The sequence below is a fragment of the Chelonia mydas genome, chromosome 11 (genome assembly GCF_015237465.2).
Source record: "Chelonia mydas isolate rCheMyd1 chromosome 11, rCheMyd1.pri.v2, whole genome shotgun sequence".
NCBI lineage: Eukaryota > Metazoa > Chordata > Testudines > Cheloniidae > Chelonia > Chelonia mydas.
In genome coordinates this window covers 28,324,136-28,347,571 of record NC_051251.2, presented here as the reverse complement: position 1 = coordinate 28,347,571, position 23,436 = coordinate 28,324,136, and the positions used below count along the sequence as shown (strand labels likewise).

At 37.3% G+C, this 23,436-nt stretch overlaps 2 protein-coding genes across 21 annotated transcripts in view; one reads left to right on the top strand and one right to left on the bottom strand.

The window, feature by feature from the left end:
- PRPF40A (pre-mRNA processing factor 40 homolog A) overlaps nt 1-8,525 on the top strand; it is a 46,917-nt gene extending 38,392 nt beyond the window's left edge. For all 7 annotated transcript variants that reach the window (XM_043525646.1, XM_037912297.2, XM_037912296.2 and 4 more), the window contains exons 21-26: nt 352-447; nt 1,288-1,374; nt 1,467-1,563; nt 1,662-1,723; nt 4,885-5,019; nt 7,184-8,525. In XM_043525646.1, the coding sequence (XP_043381581.1) occupies nt 352-447; nt 1,288-1,374; nt 1,467-1,563; nt 1,662-1,723; nt 4,885-5,019; nt 7,184-7,276 (570 nt within the window). In that variant the 3' untranslated portion in view covers nt 7,277-8,525. The remainder of the gene's footprint in view (nt 1-351; nt 448-1,287; nt 1,375-1,466; nt 1,564-1,661; nt 1,724-4,884; nt 5,020-7,183) is intronic.
- A 3,762-nt stretch (nt 8,526-12,287) lies between these two features.
- FMNL2 (formin like 2) overlaps nt 12,288-23,436 on the bottom strand; it is a 268,077-nt gene continuing 256,928 nt past the window's right edge. For 5 of the 14 annotated variants that reach the window (XM_043525636.1, XM_043525639.1, XM_043525644.1 and 2 more), the window contains 5 exons: nt 22,909-23,072; nt 22,104-22,205; nt 21,484-21,582; nt 20,056-20,179; nt 12,288-14,484 (listed from right to left, as the gene is read on the bottom strand). In XM_043525636.1, the coding sequence (XP_043381571.1) occupies nt 14,375-14,484; nt 20,056-20,179; nt 21,484-21,582; nt 22,104-22,205; nt 22,909-23,072 (599 nt within the window). In that variant the 3' untranslated portion in view covers nt 12,288-14,374. Of the gene's footprint in view, nt 14,485-16,646; nt 16,741-18,248; nt 18,375-20,055; nt 20,180-21,483; nt 21,583-22,103; nt 22,206-22,908; nt 23,073-23,436 lie in introns of all 14 variants that reach the window. The other 9 variants (XM_043525637.1, XM_043525641.1, XM_007056681.4 and 6 more) reach the window with 4 other exon arrangements.

The window sequence follows — 23,436 nt, the reverse complement described above, 5'->3', positions numbered from 1 at the left end:
TCTGTAAAAACAACGAGGAGTCCTTGTGGCACCTTAGAGACTAACAAATTTATTTGGGCATAAGCTTTCGTGGGCTAAAACCCACTTCATCAGATGCATGGAGTGGAAAAAAACAGTAAGCAGATTATATATTATAGCACATGAAAAGATGGGAGTTGCCTTACCAAGTGGGGGATGAGTGCTAACGAGCCAATTCAGTTAAGGTGGAAGTGGCCTATTCTCAACAGTTGACAAGAAGGGGTGAATACCAAGGGAGGGAAAATTTACTTTTGTAGTGCTAATGAGGCCAATGCAATCAAGATGGCCCATTTCCAACAGTTGACAAGTTTGTGTTTATTCCTTTTCATATAGATCAGAGATAGATTTGTGAAGGAACCAGCATTTGAAGACATCACTCTAGAATCTGAAAGAAAAAGAATCTTTAAAGACTTTATACACGTACTAGAGGTAAGTTTTAAATTTGTTTTTCATAGCAATTTTGTAGCAGTTTTTTGTAAGGAAAAAAAAAAACTTTCCAAAACTGTACTGAACTCTTATTTTGTGACACAAATATTAAAGCCTCAGTCTGAAAGTAATGAAGTGTATTATGGTTAAGCTATTTTTCATGTGTTTTATTTTTTTATTTGTGATGGAGCTGTTTTCATCTAACTTCCCTTTTCCTACGCCACATTCTGAAATAGTTACCTTTTGGGCTAAAAGTTTCTTATCTGTGTAGAGTTTGAGTTATAATCCTTTCAAAAATTCAATCTGTCTCGAGCTACAGATGGCTCAGCAGGCTGATGTAGTTTAAAGAGTAAACTGCAACTTGTTTTATTATAATTTTATTTATTTATTTTATTTTAAAGAGATTTTAAATTTGAAATTTTGAAACTTCAAATTTGGCATTAAATAGGTCTTAATGAGCAGTACATACTTTGCCAAATTTGGGGGGAGGGCATTCAAATTAGTAATGTTTAAAAAATGCAAGACTAAACATGCATAATGGAAAACATAAGTGGTTTGCATCCATCTTCAAAGTGTGATGCTAAGTGATTCCTGACTCTTTTAATGCTTGATTTTACAACTTTAATGGTGTATTAATGACAGTTTCTTTACATTTTTTAAAAATTAAATTTAGTGTTGCATATTAGGAAAGGTTACAAACAGTAAGATTTCAAATGTTACATTGTTTTAACAAATTGATGTCTGTGAACACGAGTGTGTCTTTTGGGCTGGTGCTAAGAAATTAGTCAATTTACATCATGTTCTTTAAAACAATTACAATGTTTGGATTATTTTATACCACAGCACGAGTGTCAACATCATCATTCAAAGAATAAGAAACATTCTAAAAAGTCTAAAAAGCATCACAGAAAACGGTCTCGCTCCCGTTCGGTAAGACCTTTCTTAGAATAATATGTGAAAACTACTTTTACAACACATTGTCTTGCAAGGCTAATATTGAACTCAAAATGTTCTGTTTAAAGGGCTCAGAGTCTGATGATGATGATAGCCATTCAAAGAAGAAGAGGCAACGCTCAGAATCTAGATCAGTTTCTGATCGTTCTTCCAGTGCAGAATCTGGTAAGATATTTTCCCCTCTCCTCTGTTGAAACAAGCTTTGTTATGATAATGTTGGGTCTTAATGTTTTATTGATACTTACTTACTTTTTGTATTGTAGAGAGAAGTTACAAGAAGTCAAAAAAACATAAGAAGAAAAACAAAAAGAGAAGACACAAGTCTGTAAGTACAGCTTATTAGGGCTGTCAAGCGATTAAAAAATTAATTGCATGATTAATTGAGCAGTTAAACGATAATAGAATACCATGTATTTAAATATTTTTGGATGTTTTCTACATTTTCAAATATACTGATTTCAGTTACAACCCAGAATACACAATGTACAGTGCTCACTTTGTTTATTTTTTATTACAGATATTTGCACTGTAAAAAACAAAAGAAATCGTATTTTTCAATTCACCTAATACAAGTACTGTAGTACAATCTCTTTATCATGGAAGTTGAACTTAACAATGTAGATTTATGTACAGAAAAATAACTGCATTCAAAAATGAAACAATGTAAAACTTTTAGAGCCCTCAAGTCCACTAGGTCCTACTTCAGCCAATCACTCAGACAAACAAGTTTGGTTACAATTTGCAGGAGATAATGCCGCCTGCTTCTTGTTTACAATGTCACATGAAAGTGAGAACATGTGTTCGCATGGCACTGTTGTAGCCGGCATTGCAAGTTATTTATGTACCATATGCACTAAAGATTCATATGTCCCTTTATTCTTTAACCACCATTCCAGAGGACATGCGTCCATGCTGATGACAGGTTCTGCTCGCTAACGATCCAAAGCAGAGCAGACCGATGCATGTTTATTTTCATCATCTGAGTAAGATATCACCAGCGGCAGGTTGATTTTCTTTCTTTGGTTGTTAGGGTTCTGTAGTTTTCGCATCTTAAGACTTCTGAAAGAATGCTTCAAACCTTGTCCCTCTCAGATTTTGGATGGTACTTCAGATTCTTAAATGTTGGGTCGAGTGCTGTAGCTATTTTTAGAAATCTCATTCATACCTCCTTTGCATTTTGTCAAATCTGATGTGAAAGTGTTCTTAAAACAAACATCATGTGTTGGGTCATCATCCGAGACTGCTATAACATGAAATGTATGGCAGAATGCAGGTAAAACAGAACTGGAGACATACAGTTCTCCCCCAAAGAGTTCAGTCACAAATGTAAGTAACGCATTATTTTTTTTAAGGAGCGTCATCAGAATGGAAGCATGTCCTCTGGAATGGTGGCTGAAGCATGAAGGGGCATAGAAATGTTTAGCATATCTGGCACATAAATACCTTGCAATGCCAGCTACAAAAGTGCCATGTAAATGCCTGTTCTCACTTTTGGGTGATGTAAATAAAAAGCAGGTAGCAATATCTCCCGTAAATGTAAACAAACTTGTTTGTCTTAGCATTTGGCTGAACAAGAGGTAGGACTGAGTAGACTTGTGAGCTCTAAAGTTTTACGTTGTTTTGTTTTTGTGTGCAGTTATGTAAGAAAAAATTTACATTGTAAGTTACACTTTCACGATTAAGAGATTGCATTATAGTACTTGTATGAGGTGAAGTGAAAAATACTATTCCTTTTGTTTATCATTTTTACAGTGCAAATATTTGTAATCAAAAATAGTAATATGAAGTCAGCACTGTACACTTTGTATTCTGTGTTGTAATAGAAATCAAGATATTTGAAAATGTAGAAAAATACCCACAATATTTAATAAATTTCAATTGGTATTGTTTAACAGTGCGATTAATCGTGATTAATTTTTTTGAGTTAATCGCGTGAGTTAACTGCAATTAATCGACGGCCCACTTTTTATTCTAGAGCAAGCCAATGAATACACTTAATACTCGTGCTTTTTACTTAATCTTTGAAGGTACTTGTAATCAGCCCTTTTGCCTTATAATATCATTACATGAAATCCGAGAAATGAGGAGTACTGGTAGCTTAACAATAACTTCCTGTTCTCCACACATACGCTTTAAAGTACACCATTTCTGAGGGTTCAATTCTGAGTATTATAAGGCCTTGTTTATGAGGTCTAAAGTTATTTATAAGGGTAAATCTTGCCAGAGTGATGTAGTTTGGTGCTCACTGATTGCCCCCATGGCCACCCTCAGGTCATTATGGCAGCCAGAGGAGCACTCAAAGAGATGGGAGTCCTTTTTTGCTCTTGCCTCATGCCAGGGATCACTCCCTCCTGTCTGTCCACGTTCCAGAGCTATTTTGGGAGCTCAGATATAACGCTGATTAGAGCAATATAAGAACTCAGAATAAATGACAACATAGCTGTTATGTTATCTTTCTTTCTGTATAAGATTCAGGACTGGTGAGTGCCTGTTGGCATGGGGAAGGGAAGTGTTTTGGGTTTACTGATAAATTATGGTGGTCACATTGCCACATAAACACAGGGTACTTTTATGTTTTTGTATTTTCTGAAGTTGCAAAATTTAGCTGCACTCTTTTGAGAGTGGTAGCCCTCACAAGAGGTCCTCATATGGGGTAAACACTGTTGAGTAAGGTGTGTGGCATACAATTTTGGTGATTCAACAAGTCAGACCGTTTGTTAACTGCCACAGGAGGGCCAGTGGTCAGTGTGAAAGCAATGTTGCTTTAACATTTCAGTTGTATGTATTTTATTTATTTAGATTTAAATAATAAATGCTCCTATCCAAGTCTGTAGGCACCCTAGTGTAATTATTATTACTGCAAAACATCAAGAGTATTCAGGTATGACCTCTGCCAGCAGATAGCTATAGAGATGTGGCTTTCCAGCCATTCCCCATGCCAGGAAATATACCATCAACCCTTTGCAAAAGCCGTATTGAATAGCTGACTTCTGCATAAATACCTAATTGGTCAGGAAGCATCTAGTAGAGCCTTGTGTGGGTCCTGCGGACCTGTGGGATCCCAGTCCCACTGCAGGGCTCTACACTAGTCCCACTGTAGGGCTCTAGCATCTATTGTGACTTAATCCCTCATATGTATGATTAAAAAGCAGAAGAGTAGGGTAAGTGTTCCTCTGCCCATTTTAGTTATTGCTATGTTTCAAGTTGACGTCAGCCTACCTATCTTTCTTTTTAAATCATTTGTCAATGCATTTGTCTTTGTATTGGCTTTCTTCTGCTGTGTTAATGGTATTTGGCTAGTTAGTTCTAAACAAGAACGTGTTAAATAAGCCAGTTTGCTTATATGTAACCCGATAATGGAGCTTTGCAGAGTTTAGTTGTACTGAGCTGTGGGTACACTCACTGTGTACATTATACAACAAGTTAATAAAATAAATATTCTGAAGCTTTAAGAATTTTTCCCATTTGTTCACTTTATTTACACAGGATTCACCAGAATCTGATACTGAACGAGAAAAGGATAAAAAAGAAAAAGAGAGAGAGAATGAAAAGGATAGACCTAGACAAAGATCGGAATCAAAGCATAAATCTCCTCCTAAAAAACGGCCTGGAAAAGATTCTGTAAGCTTTCTTGGTTTCATTTTGTGTAATGTCTGTGAGGTTTTTTATTTTATTTTGGCTAAATACAATATAGTAGCTTTACAGAGCCACATAAAAATATACAACTAATTAAAGAGTAGCTTGCTAATTTATAAGCTAAGGATTTATTTACAGTGATTTTTATCTGTAATGTACCTAATGTTCCAAGAAGATTTAAAATTTTTATTAATGTCTGTTTGGGGATCTGTGTAGCTTTTAGTAATTCTGAATGTGGTTTTGTGTAGATGTCACATTTTCATTTTAAAGCTGTATTTTAATGATTATGGTGCCAAAAAAACCCCAAAACTGAAAGTGAAGTACACTGATGTTCCACTATTTTCCTTAAACATTTGGGTTTTGGGCCATAGTCCACATGGCTCGCATGCTACGATTGTATTCATGTTTAAACGTTGATCTTTTAGTATAGAACAGGGGTAGAAAACTTATTTTTCGTCAAGGTCCAAATTTCTTGGTCAAGGTATAGTCAAGGTCGAGGCTCCAGAGAAAATAATAATAAAAAAAAAAAAATTATGATAATGATAAGTAAATAAAGATTTTGAGGTCCATTCAAAAGGGCTTGGTGGTCCAGACTTGGCCCGCCATCTACCTATTGACTACCCTGGTCTAGAACCTGACAGACTAGATTTGATGGAGCAATCTTTCATCTCTGGGTGTAGTTGTCCTTTTCCCCACTGTTGATTTAGCACTGGTGGAGCTGCACTGGAGCTAGACCAGTGGTGGAAGAAAGTGCTAATGGAGGTAAGTGGTTCTTGGGCTTTTTGAAGGCAGAGAATGTTGTTGAGAGCACTTCCAGGGTCCACATTCGGCTATAGCATCCATTCTGAGTAACTTGTATTTTGGACACTATATAGACTGGATTTTCAAAAGAGACTAAGGGAGTTAGGTAACTGAATGAGAAATTCTATCAAGCTCAACACTGTTGGCTCCTATGAGGGAGAATCTTGTAATGCTGTCAATGAGATGTGTAGGTTGCAACTGTACCCTGTTGTTCAGTCCTTTCACAGACAGAAGTCTTTCAGAACTCACTCACCCTTCTCCCCACAGAGATAGTGGTAATTCATTGGGATATGTCCTCCCAGAACAATCCATTTTCGCATCTAACATCCTTAGGCGCCTTTGAAAATCCCAACCATACATCCTGTGGGGTGTGGGACATATTTTGTTGGGAGCATGGACCCAAGAGTAGCTAATCTGTCAGGCCCTGTCTACATTTAGGCTTTTTTGCTCAAAATCGCCCACTCTTGTTTCTACTGGTAGACTAATGGTGGATGCATTAGTGTGGATACGGCTCTAGACAGCTGCTGGTGTTCTGAATAGAGCTGTGTGAATAACTGATTGTTTTTGGGGGGGAGGGGGGGTTTGTCAATTTGTGGGGGCAGGGGAATAGATTTCTGGGCAAACCAATAACTTTTTTTCTTTTGACAAATAAAAACATTGGGGGGGGGTCATTTTGGGTGAAATAAAACATTTTATCTTGACAAAATTGAAATTTTTCATTTTGATTGACAATTTTAAAGGGTCTTTTATTTAATAAAATTTAATAAAATTAAAGGGAATTTTTAAATGAAAATTGGTTTGAACTAAAAAATCAGAATGTGTTTCAAACATGTTGAAATAAAGATCTTTCTATTTGTTTGGAAACTGTTTCAGTTAAAAAAAATATTGAAACTGACATAAATTTGGAAGATGTTTTAGTGTTGTAAACTATGGCCCAGGTCTAGTACTTGTGAAGACCTGCTCATAGCAGGGTTAAACAATATGGTGGTTAAAACACAAGCTGTCACCTAGAACGTTGTCTACTCCAGTGCTTTCACTGTTGCTACCAATATTGATAGCAGTGATGAAAAATTTGTGACAAGAAATCTAGTGTTTAGACCCTCCTTGGGATGCTTATCTTCTGAGAACAGCTGCACACAAGTATATCACATATTGCACTGTGGGATGTAGGATTAGAATTCAGCAAATGTTTTCATGCTATATTGCTTCACTTGTCAGTTCCTTTAAATATGGAATGTATTCCCTTGATTTTCTGGCTATATTTCCTAATGAAGGCCAGAAAGCAGTATTGGAACACATGCAATAGCTGCTGTGGGTGAATTACGGTGTGTTCTTGTATTCTTTGCAGGGTAATTGGGATACATCTGGCAGTGAACTGAGCGAAGGGGAATTAGAAAAACAGAGAAGAACCCTCTTGGAACAACTGGATGAAGATCAATAAGAACATTATTTATACCAAATACATTACAGTAGGATTTAATAAAAGAAACTGATGTCTAATTCAGGACATGAGTTCTGATATTCTGAGTTCCATTGTTGAAATAACAGTGGGTTTTAATGATACTGCATAAATAAATGCATTCAAGTAATATCATTATAGGGCCTGGCATCAAATCTAGAAAAAACAGGAAATTCAGAGTTAAAGTTAAAGTTCTGTTCTTGACTTGCTAGGTAGCATATATATTCTGTACACCCTCGAGCCCTTTGATGAATGGAAGTTGTTTCACTTCTGACTCTGGGTCCTGCCTACTCTGGCCAGGGAAAGTATTTAGCACCTTTCTAGCAAATCCATGTCTTAAACGCAGTTCTTTCTGGAAAGGTGCTAAACCTGTTTTTACAGGCCAGTGGAGACAAGCTAAATTTCCTTTTTGGAAAGATTCAAAATGTAGTTTCTTGTGGTTTAATTGTCTTTGTGTGTTTGTTTTTAATTTTTTTTGGCAGGAGGAGGGAAATGGAGAGGGAATAATGAATCCATTTCTTGATTTATAGTAGTACAGAGAAGCACCAGAAACGGAAATTGCTTTGTGCACTACATTACTGGCCAAACTTATGGTTTTGATAATTTGTATTAAACAAAAAATGTGACGTCCTGGCTGAGACTTTCTATGTCAAGTTTCATCTTGGAGTGAATTTTTATGGTAAAGTTTTAAACCCTTACAAATAGGTGTTTACGATGGAAGTCTGCTAGGCCCTTCATTACAGTGGTACTAGAGGGCGCTGCTGTAAAATAGCCACCACTTTTATTAAAGTAAAACCTGATATATATATATTAAAATGGCTGAGGGCATTATTTCAGCATTTATCTTGATAAGAAAATTTAACATAAAATCAACTTGTAAATTAATTTCAATATGTTGCCTTAAGGACCTGCTGAAGAATGTACCACCAAATTTTAAATAGCCGTTGCAATATTAATGTAGAAAATCAATGTTGTTCTAAACCTTTTTCTTTAAAAAAAAAAAAAAAAAAAAAACCCTAAAAAAAAAAAAACTAGTATTGTTTTTAAAAATTCAGCTTTTTTTTTCCCCCTCCTTCCTCCTTTTGGTAGCCTCTGACCAGTTTTGCTTTGAGGAAAAGTTCTACTTTCCCTATTCAGTGACAAGTATTGACTACTGTGGTACACATTCTGAAACCTTTCTGATTGGAATATTTTTGTACATTTTTATCAATTATTAAATTTTGTCCTCTAGCGTGTACTGGTATTTATTTCTAGTTTTAAATACTCTGTACAGCTCTGATTGATGGAATTAAGCAACATGTGTTCACTCAATTTTTATTTTGAAGACTGTGCACAGAGTTTAGCTTCCTTTTCAATGTATTAATCCCTTTTTCTAATACATATGACAAATGTTACCAGTACATGAATGCCTAAAAAGCCCATTTAAGATCAATGCCTAGAACTGCAGCATTCACACAGAATATTTTCAGTAGGATGGGTAAGTGAGTCACACTTTTTAAGGTTGCTCTTTGAGACTGAAACTTTTCAGTTGAAAGAAAATATTGGTTAGAGACATATTTGGTCTGCTATATTCAAGAAGGAAATGACAGGTTTTTGTACTAAAGAATATTCAGTATACACATCTAACATTAGAAACGCTAGTCATCCATCACTACGTAACATACCTGTGAATCACTCATGACTGAAGAAATACCTTATATGACTTTTGCCAAGGTAGGGTTTGAGGTAAAGAATTCAAATACGTTGTATTTTATATATAATGTTTCATGCTAAGTATCCAAAAAACTGCAAATGAACTAAAATGTTGGCAGTGGGACTGTTCCGTATTTCTGCACCATGCCCAGCAACTCTCCGAAGTGTGGAAAGTTGCAGGTTAGTCTGTGTGTCAAGAATTGAGCGCTGATCATGGGTATATGGCTATATAAAATTACAGTTAGATTTTAAATATATATATTTTGCTAACCTTGTAAAATTCACTTTCCTGTGTTTATATTTTAAAAAAAGCAAATACATTGGTATTGTAACAATTAGGTTAAATCTATAGTGAAAAACAAAACACAAAATTTTGGGGTGATAGTACACAGTTCATCACGTCTAATACTTGGTTTTACATTGAAAGAGATTTGAGGAAATGTTAAAGGTAGCAAATTAGTTTAGAATTTTTGACAGGTAATAATGGTTTTGAAAACACATTAGAATTTGTGTAAAATACTTTTATTGCCTAGCATAGTATACATGAAGAAACATGTTTCTAAGTAAATATTACTTTTAAAAGGTTTGTCTTTATTTTTCCATTAAAAATAAAAAATGTAACTGTAAATTATTCTAATGGAATGTATTTTTTGTATTTCTCAATCAGATTTTGCAAAAATCTTCCCAACAGGAAATACAATCTCATTTAAATCTGTTTTGGCAAGGCACAGCTTGTTTTCTGATCCTGAGGAAAAAAGTATTTTTCCTCCCGTCTCCTCCCCCCTCAAAAAAACGTTTTTGCAGATGGGATGGGACTGTTCCTTCCTTGTGTGATAGAAATACCCACAGGCAGAACACTTCCCATCTACTCATAAACGGCAACAACAAAATTCAGTCTTGCCTTTTGAGAAGAAGAAAGACTATCACAATCCCTTGCTTTCAGATTCTCTAGTTGTCTTGAAATTATAGGGATTACTGGCAAAGTAAATTTAGTTTTCCTTTTATTAATAATGCTATTGATTACTAAAACAAAGAATGTTTAAAAGTCTAACTCAGTGTTTGATTTGCTCGTTGTCTCTTTTGCACAATGATCAGGTTGACTGAAAGTTAGCTTTCCTGTTTGTAGTCAGTTTCACTTGAATCCACCTATTCTGCAGGGCTATCTTGAATCCACCCTCACCCCCCCCCTTTTTTTTTGCGGGGTGGGGTATTTATTTTGTTAAATTTAAATTTTTGAAAAAGGGCTTAAGGTTTGGTTACAAGAGGTTTTCTCTTAAATTTGAGCTTTACCACATTTTGTTAAATTGTGTTATCACTTATGCCCTTTATTACATTTATGGCATAATTTATTCACCACCACCATAAATAACTTGTCTGCCATTTTATTCTTATTATTTTAATAGATTAAATTTTGCTGCAGAAATATTGTGTAAATAGATGTGCTACAACATTTTTATTCTTTTGCAGTGTATTTCTCATAATGAATTTTTGCGTGGCATCACTGGAAATCTTCTTTTGAGATGGGGGAAGAAGGGAAGAAAAAAAAGTCATGGGGGTAAATTGTCTGTTTAGGTGTTATTTTTGTTTTTCTTACTCAGATATTAATTAAATCTGTTCACGGGATATGGATTGCTGGTGAGGATGCTGAGCCTTGGTAAATACAAACCTTATACTCAAAGAGCAGCTTGAACTATGCATGAAAGTGCTGAGAAAAGCAAATTCTTTTTATTTTATATGACAGTGTCTCAAGATCTATTATCAATTGTACTACAATAAGAAATGCTTGTTAATCAAAAGGTATAGGATTTGAAATGTTTATCAAGGAAGTTAGACCAGGGTAAGACTTTATGAAAATTAGTGACTGATAAGTAAACATTTAAGGTATTTAAGTTTTTTTGTTTATGGTACACCTACCTTGAAAAGTAGAAGTGTTTATAAAATAACCATATTGTATATTGATATTTCCCAGAATAGTGATGTGTCCTTAATATAATCTCACTTCCTTGCTTTAGAGTACAGTTTTTGTACTTATTGGTTTAAAAACTGGTATAAAGCAGTAAAACCCCAGAGCACAAATGTAGTTAGATTGGAAATAAGTTACGCAGCTAGAAGGACTTTATACTAGTTTATCTACAAGCATACTAAAGAATTGTACTGCTTTACTATATAGTAGATTCTATACCTATAGAGTTAAAGGGGTACAAAATCTGTGTAGACCATGGGTTGTTAAGAGTTTGTAAATGTTAAATGATATGGCGGGGGGGGGAGTGAGTTTGTACACTGTTACTCTTATTCAGAGATCCTGTGTTTTGAGAGGAAAATGCTGTATGAAAAGTACTCTAGGAACTTCCTTTGTTCATTGATCTTGAGACTGTTAGAATAGCTCAGAGCAGAAACTTTTCTGTGATTATTGTAATGCCAGAACCAGGATAAACGGCTTGATTTAGCAGATTTAACTGAATCGTTTATTGGTGAATTTTACTTCTGCATAAACCATGTTTATTTTGGACAGGATATTGCAGAAGTAGCTACTGAGAGTCTCCAGTGGTAAAATGCAGGTCTTGTGACTCCATATTACCACCACTCCCTGCAAAAAAAAAAAAAAAAAAAAGTCTCTGCTCATCATATTTGCAGTTGCTACAAAAGAGGAGAAGTTTTTTTAAAGCCACAAAATTTCGTTTTCTTCCAGCCCAGCCAGGATCCTAAGAAACTATTGCTTGGTAGGAAAAATTGGCAAAACGCACTCTGATGAAAAGGAGTTCTAAGGTGAACACCACGAAGAAAATGGTTTTAATTCTTTCCCGGTGTAAGTCTGCTGACTTGAATGGAGAAAATTAGGCCAAGTTTGAGGTTTCTAATGAGTATCTTACCTCCACCTGAGTTGACTTTGTTTATTGCCTATGTTTAATAATGTTAGCATGGAAATGGGACCAATCGTAGCTTCACAGAATGGGGTGCTGTGTGGGTGAGTTTCCTTTCCATCTTTGCCATTATTATGGTTTGTCTGTGAGGCTATGTTAAGCAGGCTTTGTTGTGGTGTTTCTCTCCAAAACAAAAATACAGAATCATAGGATGAGACAGCTTAAGTTTTGCAAAAAGTTGTGGCACAGGGCAGAAGCTAGTGAGAACCTGGAATTTTTGATTCCCCCGCCCCCTCAGTCTCTGTTGATAAACTGCAGATATAAGTGACAATTATTTCTGTAAGAATAAGTTGTTCCATCATCATGATCCATTTGCTAGCAACCTCTGCACAAAAATGTAGTATAAACACACCAAAGAAAAAGAGCCACGGATTACCATGTAGTAGTGTAAATAGTTTATTTGATCATATGCCATGAACAGACCAGAAAAGTAACATGAACTGCTTTTATAAAACACTTCTAATATTGCTAAGAAGCAGGTCTATTACTAGAAAAACATCGAAGAGAACATGCCAATATTACAGTCCACTTGTATGGTAACATTATTTGCTGTCTAGAGTTAAGTTATAAAAAGCTTCTGAGCTTACGAGTTTGACCCATTTGACTAATAAATGTACTTAAATTACGTTGCCAAATTATTTTTTCTTATACAGAATAAAACTCTTTTGTCACTATCAGTGAAGAAAGAGGCAATCTTGGCATGTTCTCTTTCGCATGTTGAGTACACGCTGCTGTAAATGAGAGAATAGGTGGCAGTTTTAATGTAAACTTTCTGTAAATAGGTAAGTGGCAGTCAATGTGGTAACTGAGCCCCAAACTGTCCATTTAGTTAAATATAAAAAACAAAACTATAAGTTAAAATAACATTCAGATTGTATAGCACAGGCGGCTGCATTTTTTAAACAATATTTACAATATTACCCAGAGGCTAAAGTGGGAATTAAAGAGAAGTGTAAAAACCATAAAAAACTGCACCAATTTTGTAGCAAAATATCTGTACATTTAAAAACAGATTCATATAACTACACATTATTCAAGGAAAATGGGACCTTCACCAGTGGTTCACATAAAGCACAACATAAAAGAAAAGAAATTCAGTGGTTAAATACTATACAATAAATTTTACAATTAACATAGTGATGCAATGCTACCAGGAATGGTAAGCCACAAGCAAAATGTATCTTCTTTGAAAGTACAAATTTAGCATCAGTCCAGTTCTTGACTTGGGAATAGATCAAGAGCCCTGCCATGGTAGGATAAAATAAAATTCCATGATAACAATAAATTGATCTGCACCAGTAGCACTGTGTATATATTTAAATATTGCCAAGCCTAATACGATAAGCTCAATTTTAAAGTGTAAAACGCAATATAGAAAAACTAAGAATTTAGAAGTTGGGATGCATTTGAACAACAAATGTCCCTTTGTATTAAGTGATCAGAACTCGATTGTCAAAGGAAAAACATACTTACTGGGTTACCATTCTTGCTCAATGCAGATGCAAGTTTAAAGCTTATACATGGGGTATTAAAGTCCTCTCTCAGCAGGGCACAAGATTATTTCACTGAGTTAATAACTGAACAGTAATGGTCCTCAGAAATCCTAATACTGATTAATGAGATGTTAATATCTTAGTGCTAATTAATAAATACACGTTGTTATTCAAAAGCTGCCTCTATCTGAAGAACATAGTAAATGAGTCTTATACAACATTCTTGTTTCATATATCTTCGCAATGCATTCATACCCTCCCAACTATCCCTCACTGCTTATCCCACGTTGCACACTGGCATACAAAAAGCAGAAGCTGAACATGAAGAATAGTTTGTGTTCATTTGATATAAACCTTGTGTTCACTAAATTATGTCTTTAACACATTTGTATTAGTCAGGGGTTTGTGTATGGTTGAAAGGTACAGTTCATTTTGTAATTACTTCCCCCTTGCACATGGTAAGCCCTTAAATATATATATATATATATTAAAAAATGCTAATAAGTGCAGTTGAAGGTCAAGGTTAGTTCCTTAGTGGACAGGACAGGAATGCATTGAAAAGCTTAAGTCCACAGCAGATTGCATCCAAGTATTACTTATTTACAACCTGTCAGGAAATCAAGAAGGGCCACTGAAGACCAATCACTAAATTTCATGTAATAAAAAAAAAAAAATCATGTATTTTACATTTTGGTTAAAAATACTGAATAATGTATTGGTGTAAAAAGGTACCCAATCAAATCAAGTCCTATTGCTTTGATTAATTTGAGCAGGTACTTCACTTTTAGGCACTTGTTAGCTATGGTTGAGTAGAGAGCCCATCACTTTTATGTTCCTATGCATTTTCTATGTCTTTGAGCCCTTCAGAAGGTAATTTTACTGTATTCAAGGCTATAATTAAATGGTAGCACATATAGTTCACATGGACAAGGTATTCAAGCACACGCTCTACTTTTCACATGCAAATCTCCAGCTCACATGGTTATTTCAGCACCATTTACAGAGCGCAAGTTCTGATCATCAAAGCGTCGCCTAACGCTTCTCCTTACCGCATCGGCTCGTCTGTATGGCTGGTTTCTAAGATCTGCAAAAAGGAAATAGGATATCAGAAACAGGTAAACTAAATGTCATTTGTTTAGAAAAGAAAGTCCTTCTGGCAGCCAATCAAAGCAGCTTGTGTAGAAAGAGTAAAGGGCCTTTAAACCCATTGAGAATTAAACAAATATGATTTGTCCTTATTAATAAACACCAAAAAAGGTAATACTGGTGGTATTCTTGTCTAAATAGATTCATGCTGTCAAGTTTGAAGTTTTTCTTCTGCTTTGCTGGAGATTATAATTTTATTTGTAATAAAGTCATTGGGAAAGGCAACATCAATTAGAATCAACAGAGCTGAAGTAGTTTTTTTTTTTTTTTTTTTTTAGATGTAATCACTTGAATCGTAATTTAATCAGTAAAATTTTTCTGAAAGGGGCTGGAAGCTGAATAAAAACTCAAAGTAGGATAATGTTTTAAATGGTTCTTTCCAAAGCAAGAATGATTTTATGCCTTCTATAAGTTTATCTTTGGGGAAAAAAGGAACATGGAAAAAGTGGATACTAGACAATTACTATACGGTAAAAATGTAAAGGTTCTATTCTGTTCCATTGCTACTAGTCTGACAAGGATCCAAAAATACTTTCCCCTGTGGCTGCAGCCGCACAATGACGACTTCATGCTTGCATGACCAGCTAAATTTCCACCCATTCCCAGTGAAGTCAGATTATGACCCAAATTTATCCCCATTGTAATTTCTATCTATCCTGATTGCCATTTATGGAAGTAGGTCTCTTGGGAATGATGACTGGGGATATACTGAGCATGCTCAGTATGTCCCTTGATATCCTAATACGGGGGAAAGTTTCTTCTGCTAGGGAGGAAATTTCAGTGAGGCTGGGGTACAGGAAGCCCTTTCCATATCTTAACTTACATGGCTTTTGGAAGTCATAGCTTGGTTGGTGTTTTGTTTAAAGGCAGCTCCTGGCTCCCGCAACCATGTGTACACTATCAGCAGGGGCAGACAATGTATGATGCTCAGCTGCTCCTGCCTGCACATAGATTTGTGCAGCTTCTTGCCTATCTCTTAGGTGTACTCCACATGCCCCTGAAGCACTGTGCAGTACAGTCCTGACAGCAGCAGACCAGGCTGGGGAACAGCTCTGGGGCGTGATGGGGCATAGGACACTGATAACTATTTTGGGCAAACTTGGAGGGGCCAAATTTTTTGGCCAAAATGGAAAAAAGGGCCAGGGAAAGGGGGCACCAGTCATAGTAAGCACTCATGGTTCAAATCCTAGAATATCAGAGTTGGAAGGGACCTCAGGAGGTCATCTAGTCCAACCCCCTGCTCAAAGCAGGACCAATCCCCAGTTTTTGCCCTGATCCCTAAATGGTCCCCTCAAGGATTGAGCTCACAACGCTGGGTTTAGCAGGCCAATGCTCAAACCACTGAGTTATCCCTCCCCCCCATACGTCAAACAATCTTTTGGTCCTGTCATGAGTGCAGAGGACTGGACTAGATGACCTCTCAAGGTCCCTTCCAGTCCTATGATTCAATCATCTTTTATAGTTTGGTAAAGGTCACTTCATTTTATATGAAAAACATCTGGCATCTTTTCCATCTGTCCCCTGTTGGTCAATCATAATGCTGGATGTATAGCCCTTTCTTTTGCTGACAGTTGAGCCAGGGAGAGAGGACAGGGCTTTCACCCTTCCCAAATGGCAATAAGGGGAGAAGTTTGGGAGTCTACTGTACCTGTTAGGAAAGCTATAGTGGGAGAGACACACCTACCCAACTCAAGGGAAGTTCTAAAACCAAAAAGGCTTGAAAGCTGTCCCTTATTTTAATTTCTCGGCATTTGCTGAAGCCATTACTGTATCTCTAGAGCTTTATTTACTCCCAAAACTTGCAGATCTGTAGTAGGGAGGAGAGAAAGAAACCCAGAATCAGGAGTCAAGATGCACATGGAAGTCAGTGACTGTATATGAGCCTCCCCTGGGAGCAGCAATGTAGTTCATCTTAGCCCATGCTCTACCAAGCCATATAACACAAGTGTGAAAATAGATATTTAAGGGACACTGACATTCTTAAATCTTTAGTGTACCTTATGTCTTTGGACTCTCACCAGTATTACATTTAGTCATATTTATCAGCAATTTGTCTGGCATACAGAGAGAGGAGGAAGCTAAGTAAAAAGTGATGCTTGCCAGCTCTGTGTATCCTCCACCACCGGTGTGCTAGAAGAAATCCTTACCCTCGAGTGAACATTTGGAAATTTAGTGATATTATTCTTCTTTAGGGCTAAACAGAAAAAAAAAAAACACAAAATGATGGTTAAATAAAAAATGGGATGGAAAAAGAAGAGCAACTCAACTTAGTGTTCAAAAATCCCAGGCATGTTAGCCAAGAGAGCAAGAAGAGGGAATGAGGCCAAGGCTACAAGAGGAGGTTAGAAACAGGAAGGAAAGGACAAGATGGCCATCCTAGTCTCTCGCTAACAAAATTCCAAGCTGCTTTGAAGATTGGCTCCAGGAAGATAATACAGCAATTATCTTGAAAGAGAAACTAACTATTGAGCTGATTATAGTTTGCAATCTTACTAAGAAGCTCTCATAAAAATACATTGCAAAAGTAAGAAATGAAACGCTGTTGTCTTTGATTAAGAACCAATAACAAAGACAACAGTGTTAACAGATACATGCTGTGTTAAACACACCCTTTATACAGTTTACACCACAAGATGTAAATATATCCAGTTACATGCCAATATGTATCAGTAATAGCTGTGATTGCTATAGAATTTTGAGAACAAAATTGTTTCTCTAGTTTCTTCCCTCATACCCATACTTAGATGTTCTCTTCATCCAATCCTCTGAAGTTGGCTCTGACCAAACAGGAATCCAGCATAAAATGCTCCAATGAATTTTAAGACTGCATTTAATACAGCTTTGCCATGACTAGACCCAGAAGTCCAAGTCTGCAACCAGCATTCAGAATGGCCACGACACTACAGAGTGTGCCCCCAGTCTCACCCTCATCAGAGGGAGAATCATTCTGGATTTTTTTTTCCACCTTTACTGATAGCCAATCCATGTAGCCACCCTCTGTACTCTGTTTCTGTTTGTTCAATAGGTATTTCCAGTCATGTTTAAGTTGGCATGGAACTGAAAAATAAATGTGGATGTGACAGGATGAGAAAGGATTTTGTACATTTTATTCCTTATACGTGCAGACAAACATGCAAGTGCTGGTTAAAATCCCCAGATCACATATATAATCATGAGTAACTACTGCAAGTCAGGAAGCAAAGCCCATGCAAGTTCAGCTCAGATCATGCACACTGCAATTCCGCTTCCCAACAGAGCAGTCTAGTTTACTGCATGCATACTACATAAGCCACTTCACACAGAAGGGGACTTCTAGAACCCAGAAGAGATGCCATAGAAAAACCAGGTGAACTGTCACATTTATGATTGCATTTGACCCATTAACCCTCCTGTAAACTGTAGCATCCAATTTGCAAGAAAGCTGCATTTCTATAAGTAGCATTCTGTGACTTCCATCACTTGCTTTTCTATGACATATGTCATGTAGCTCAATGGTGGCTTTGAAATGTGAGGATAGCCAAAAGTGTCATGCGCAAGGTTGATGGGATATAACAAAAGACAATCGAAATACAAGAACGTGCAATGACGTGATGACATAAAATACAACTCCAAGTAGACACCAGACATTCCTATCCATTTAACATTCATGTGGCCCTGCCTGAGATCCATACAAATGGAGAAACGTCAAAAACCTACAGCAACCTTTTAAGAGCATCAGGTGTGAAAGAGTAATAGTTTAGTAATGGAATTCCTCAGTGAGAACAGGTTCGCAGAAAAACCGAGAGCCACGCTTGGCAGTTCGAGCGGTAAAGGGCACTGTCTTCAACACTGCATGGAAAAATAACAGCCAAACAAGACAAACAACACAGTAAGAAGCAAAGATCTGTTGCATTAGTACATTGTTAGTGCTTTGTTAAGGACATCCTGGGATGGTTTTACATGTTCTGATCAGTTATTTAATCACAATAGGCTGTACTAAGCTGGGTTTCTTTGGGGAGAAAAAAATTCCAAGTAGGCTCCAAATAACCATCTTTAAATTTCACATTTGTCACTGGTGATAAAAATCTGATCCAGCGAGGAGTGTGCCATCATTGGTGGTGACTACAGTCATTAAGGTTCGTAGATTTTGGTCAAGTAAAGCTTTTCTCTGGGTCTAAAGAGACACCACCAACTTAAAAATAACACTCGTGTCTGATAATTGTTTATCCACTTTTGCTCTAAGCACTTTGATATCCCTTTGCATATGGTTATCTTCATAGCCTCTCACATGGTCAGTTTCTTCCTGAGTAGGTTTAAAACTCTATTTTTGAACGGGAAAATGTGATTTGTAAAATTACAACCACTGGCAGTGGGACCTTGGGGAGGTGTAGAATGTGAGACAGCTTTTAACTCGTTATTGAAAATGACTAGCTATTACACTGACTGTGGCCTTTCAATAAAGGCCTACAACTTAATATTGGTGTGCACTATCTTGAAAGCTGTAGTGAAGAAGTTCCAACCCAGCATTCAACCAGGACAGATATGCCTTTAGCTTCCTTTTACGCCCTAAGTGGCAAAATTGCTTCTCTCTCTTTTGGGAAAACCTTGTGAAAAAGATAGTAATGTAAAATATGGTCAAGGAAATCTGGCCCAAAGATTTTTTTTCTTAAGCATTGGTGCAAGCGAAATGGATGACCACTAAAATCATCAACCTGTTAAGATTTTGCCCCTTCCCCTCCAGGGATGCAGAATATGCATCAAAATAAAAATAAACTACCAGAACATCTATGTAAATTAAAAGGACCCTAAACAAAAACAGATTTTAAAAAACAACTTTGCTATAACAGGAATCTTTTGCTCAGTGTCCTGATCACCTCTGGCTATTATTATAAATTACACCCAGCCACTATTGTATTCAATTTTAATTTGTGGCAAGTGCAAAGTATTAATCTACCTAATTGGAAAGCAGTAAAACCATGACAATTCAGGGCTATAAATCATTCAGGTATGACCAAATGATTTGTCCTGAGCTGTGTATTAACATGAGGTAATTACTGTTAGTACTTTTTAATGAACTGCAAGCTCTTAAATAACGTTAACCATCAGTCATTCTGTTTGTGGAAACATTTGCAAGGAAAGGTTTGTATGGCATGCAGAGACTGCAGTACTGTCTGCCAGGGTACTGAATTTTCTATTGCTGAGCATAGGGACTAAGTTTGTCATGACAACATGCTGAAAGAAAAACTTGTGAAATAAGCAAAGGGTATCTGACAGATACCTATGTATATGGAAAATGTGCAGAAAGTGGGCACATTAAAGCTAGTTATGGGGTCTGGTTTGTTACACACCAGTGGCAAGGATTTGTTTATTTCAGTCACAGCACTGGAAACAGCTTTCTAAACTATATTTGAACCATACCTGTTAAGAGGTTTGTAAAGCTCTACAATAGTTCAGGTGAGATTTATATACAGCCACAATTTGATGATGTCGGTGAACCAGCCACTGAGGCTTGTGAACAAAGCTCCTTTACCTGTTATAATGTCTTCAATTGCACCATCTTTCCCCTCGTACACATGTCTGTTATCCTTGACTTGTCGTCGGCGTAGCTCTGCAATTAGCTCTTGCTGCTGTCTTTTTGTTTTATGAGAAGGAGACTGAAAGGAAATGGGAGTAAAGATCAGTAAGGAGTAGCCTGCAATAGGGCATTGCTGCAGTCCTCCTTTCCTTTTCTCTTCTCAAATGTGCAAGACACCAAATACCATCTGATTAAATTTCAAATATTAATACTTGGGTCTCATTCCAATTTTATAGATAAGGAAACCAAGGCAGAGAGGTTACGTGATTTGTCTAAACCCACAAAGGAAGTCAAAATGGCGAGTTCTTTTTTCTAGCAGCCAAATCTGTCCATTTCCCTTGCTTAATTTCACTCTCCACCTCTTCTACCATTTATTTAACTTTGTAAAGCATTAGAGGATTGAGAGACTGTGCCATTTCCTCCAGCATCAGAAAGGGAAAACATGACTAGAGATAAGGGGACTGGAGAGCTGGAAGAGAAAGACATGGAAGCAGTAGCATCTAGTTACAAAATGGCCACTTTAGGGGTGTAGCTGTTTCCATTTGATAAAATTTAAAGGGCCAGCCCCAGAAAGGCATGCTGGGAAAAAAGTTCCTTTAAAATGGCATCCTTAGGCTGAGTCTGCGACTATATTATAGGGGTAATTTCTCTGACAGGGCATCCCTTGGGTGGGGCCTACCACCAGGCTATTGTAGGGATAGTTTCTCTGAAGGCATACTACATGTTAGTTTATAAATACGAGAGTTAACAGAAGTTCTGTGTACAGAATATAGACAACACCCTAGGAAAATGCCTTATAAAGCTAAGGCACAAAGCTGCTGTTGGTAGAGGCATGGCATAGATGCTTTATTCCAACCTAATTTCTCAGAGCCTGTTACTGAAATGAAGGGCCGATGAGAAGACGGAAAAAGGGGAACAGTTGTATCAGGGCCGTGAGCTTGGAGGGGTGTTCCTAAAACGTCCGTAACATCTGTGTAAATAAAGTGTGATGCGTGAGGGTAGGGACCTATTGAACATGGTGTGCCAGAGCCCCAAATTTTTCACGACAGGCCTGCCGAGATGTGCACGCTGGGAAAATTCAGAATTATGCTCTTCTGTTGGAATTTTTCCTCTTATAAGATTGGCTGGTAAAGATAAAAGCCACCTGCCTATTTTTAAACCCTTATTGTAAAACCAAAATTCAAACCATAAAGAGTGTTAGAATTATGAAATTCTTATCTTGAGCTGAGAATTATGAAAAGGCACCAAAAGGCCTGCTCTAACCCTCAGCAGAGGTTTTATTTGTATGTCCTCTCAAACATCTCTAGAGGGCAGAAAGGATTGTTCCTTACCTTAGAGACAAAATATTCCAGTAATATTGTCCCAAAGTGCTCTGTTTCATACCTTTTGGTCCTGTTGCTCCATCAATGCTTCTTGCTCCAGAAGTTTTTCCATTAGTGCCTGTTCTTGCTTCTTTCTCAATTCATTCTCCTCTTCTGCTTGCTGTTTAGCATAAAGACCAAGAAACCACATTAGAGCTGCAAACAACGACAAATGAAGGGACTCTGAGATTTTTTTTTTAAACAAGAGAATCAGCTCTTACTGCAAAAATGAGTTTGTGACCATAACTGCCGCCACTGAAGACCGGAGGGGGCACTTTCAGGGCACTGCATAGATACTCAGCTGCATGATTCACACTAATGTTAAGGCAGTGGAGCTAGATTCCCACACAAAGACTGACCAGCGAGCCTGGCGCTGGTCAATCCTATTGAAATGGTGGTTTATCCTGGTTTCTGTAAAATCCTGGGACAATTACTTGCCCTGCCCTTTGCTGGTTGACTTTATGTCCCACAACACTGCTGTGCAGTGCTCTTTCACAGGTCATTCTGGCATCTGTAGGCTCAGGAGGTTACACCTTTCAATTGAAGGGAGCTGTGAGCTGCACTGGAGAAAGCTATGGGCCACATTTAGCAGACTTGCCATATTCGGAAGTGTAGTAAGAAACAAAATGTATGTCTGCTTACCTTGTAGGCTTTCACAAATCGGACAAAGACTGGGAAAAAGACGGATGGGGGAGTTGTCTTGGGATTCTCCCCAAAATATTTCACAGCATCATCAAAGGCATCCTGTAAGAAGCACATTTTTCACTCAGCTTCGCATCTTAAAAACGACCTATTGCCCATTTACAGAATGTCATAAAGGGATGTATTCTCAGCCTCCCTTTTTGGGTGTGAAATCTGTACCTGCAAGATTTGCATCTGCATTTGTGTATCCACAAAATGAACTGTGGGTGTAAATGTGAGAGATCTTTGCACCTCGCATGACGTGATGTGTGCACACACATAGTAAATTGGGCAGAAGTGCTCAGCTTTGCAGCTGTAATTCATTTGTAGGCAGCAAATTTCAGAGAGTCAAATGTGCCTGGAAAAAGGAAGCTGCACTTCTGAAAGTTTCTCTCAGGGTGGTTGGAAAGGTTTGTCAGAGGAGAAATAGCATAACATTACCGAAGTGTTTAGAGAAGGGTGACAAGATTGATTAGGAGGCTAGGAGGATGGACTTCAGGGAAATATTAATATAAGCAAATATGCATAGCTTGGCTAGATGATGACTATAGAGAGGAAAGTAGGTAATAACCTCAATATTATGTCATCACTTCAGTGAGCACTGGTAAAGACTGGAGAGGAACTCAGGTAACCCTGAATCTCCTCAGCCATGCTACAGTTTGCTGAAGGTTATATCCTCTTGAACAGTCAGGAATTCCTGGGTTTCCAGATTCTTCTTGCTTGGTCTCTACGTCACCTTGGCAGGGACTGGGATTAAAAAGTATACCTGGGCTATTTTTGCATCATCCTGCAGTTTCTTTAGTTTTCCTTCATTGTTATGAATGAATTCCTTCAGCATTGTATTGTGGTCGTGCATGGTGTATTCTCGCTTTGTCAGGTCCAGGCCTCGCTGGAGCTCCTTGACATCCAACAGGACATTTTCAAGGGACACTAAGAAATAAACAAAAATGCTGAAGTGTTTTTGTAGCGAGAGTGACACAAACACTCTACTATAGGCTTAAATTCAAACATTCTTAACTCCTTAATGAGAAGTGTTTCATAAATCCAGGCCATAACACCGGATCTCAGAGTTGGTAACTTGGTAAATATTAAGCCACAGATTGCCCTGTATAATTAGAAATTGCTCATCAGGATTTTGACTTGTCTTAGCTTGGGATAAAAATTCATAAATGCTTTGGTGCATTTCCAAATGGTAGCACCGAAAATAACTGACTGTTCAGACACTCTTGTATGGGGGTCAGTTTCATCCATACAAGCACACAGCATATACAGAGCACCCACTAATGCACAGAAC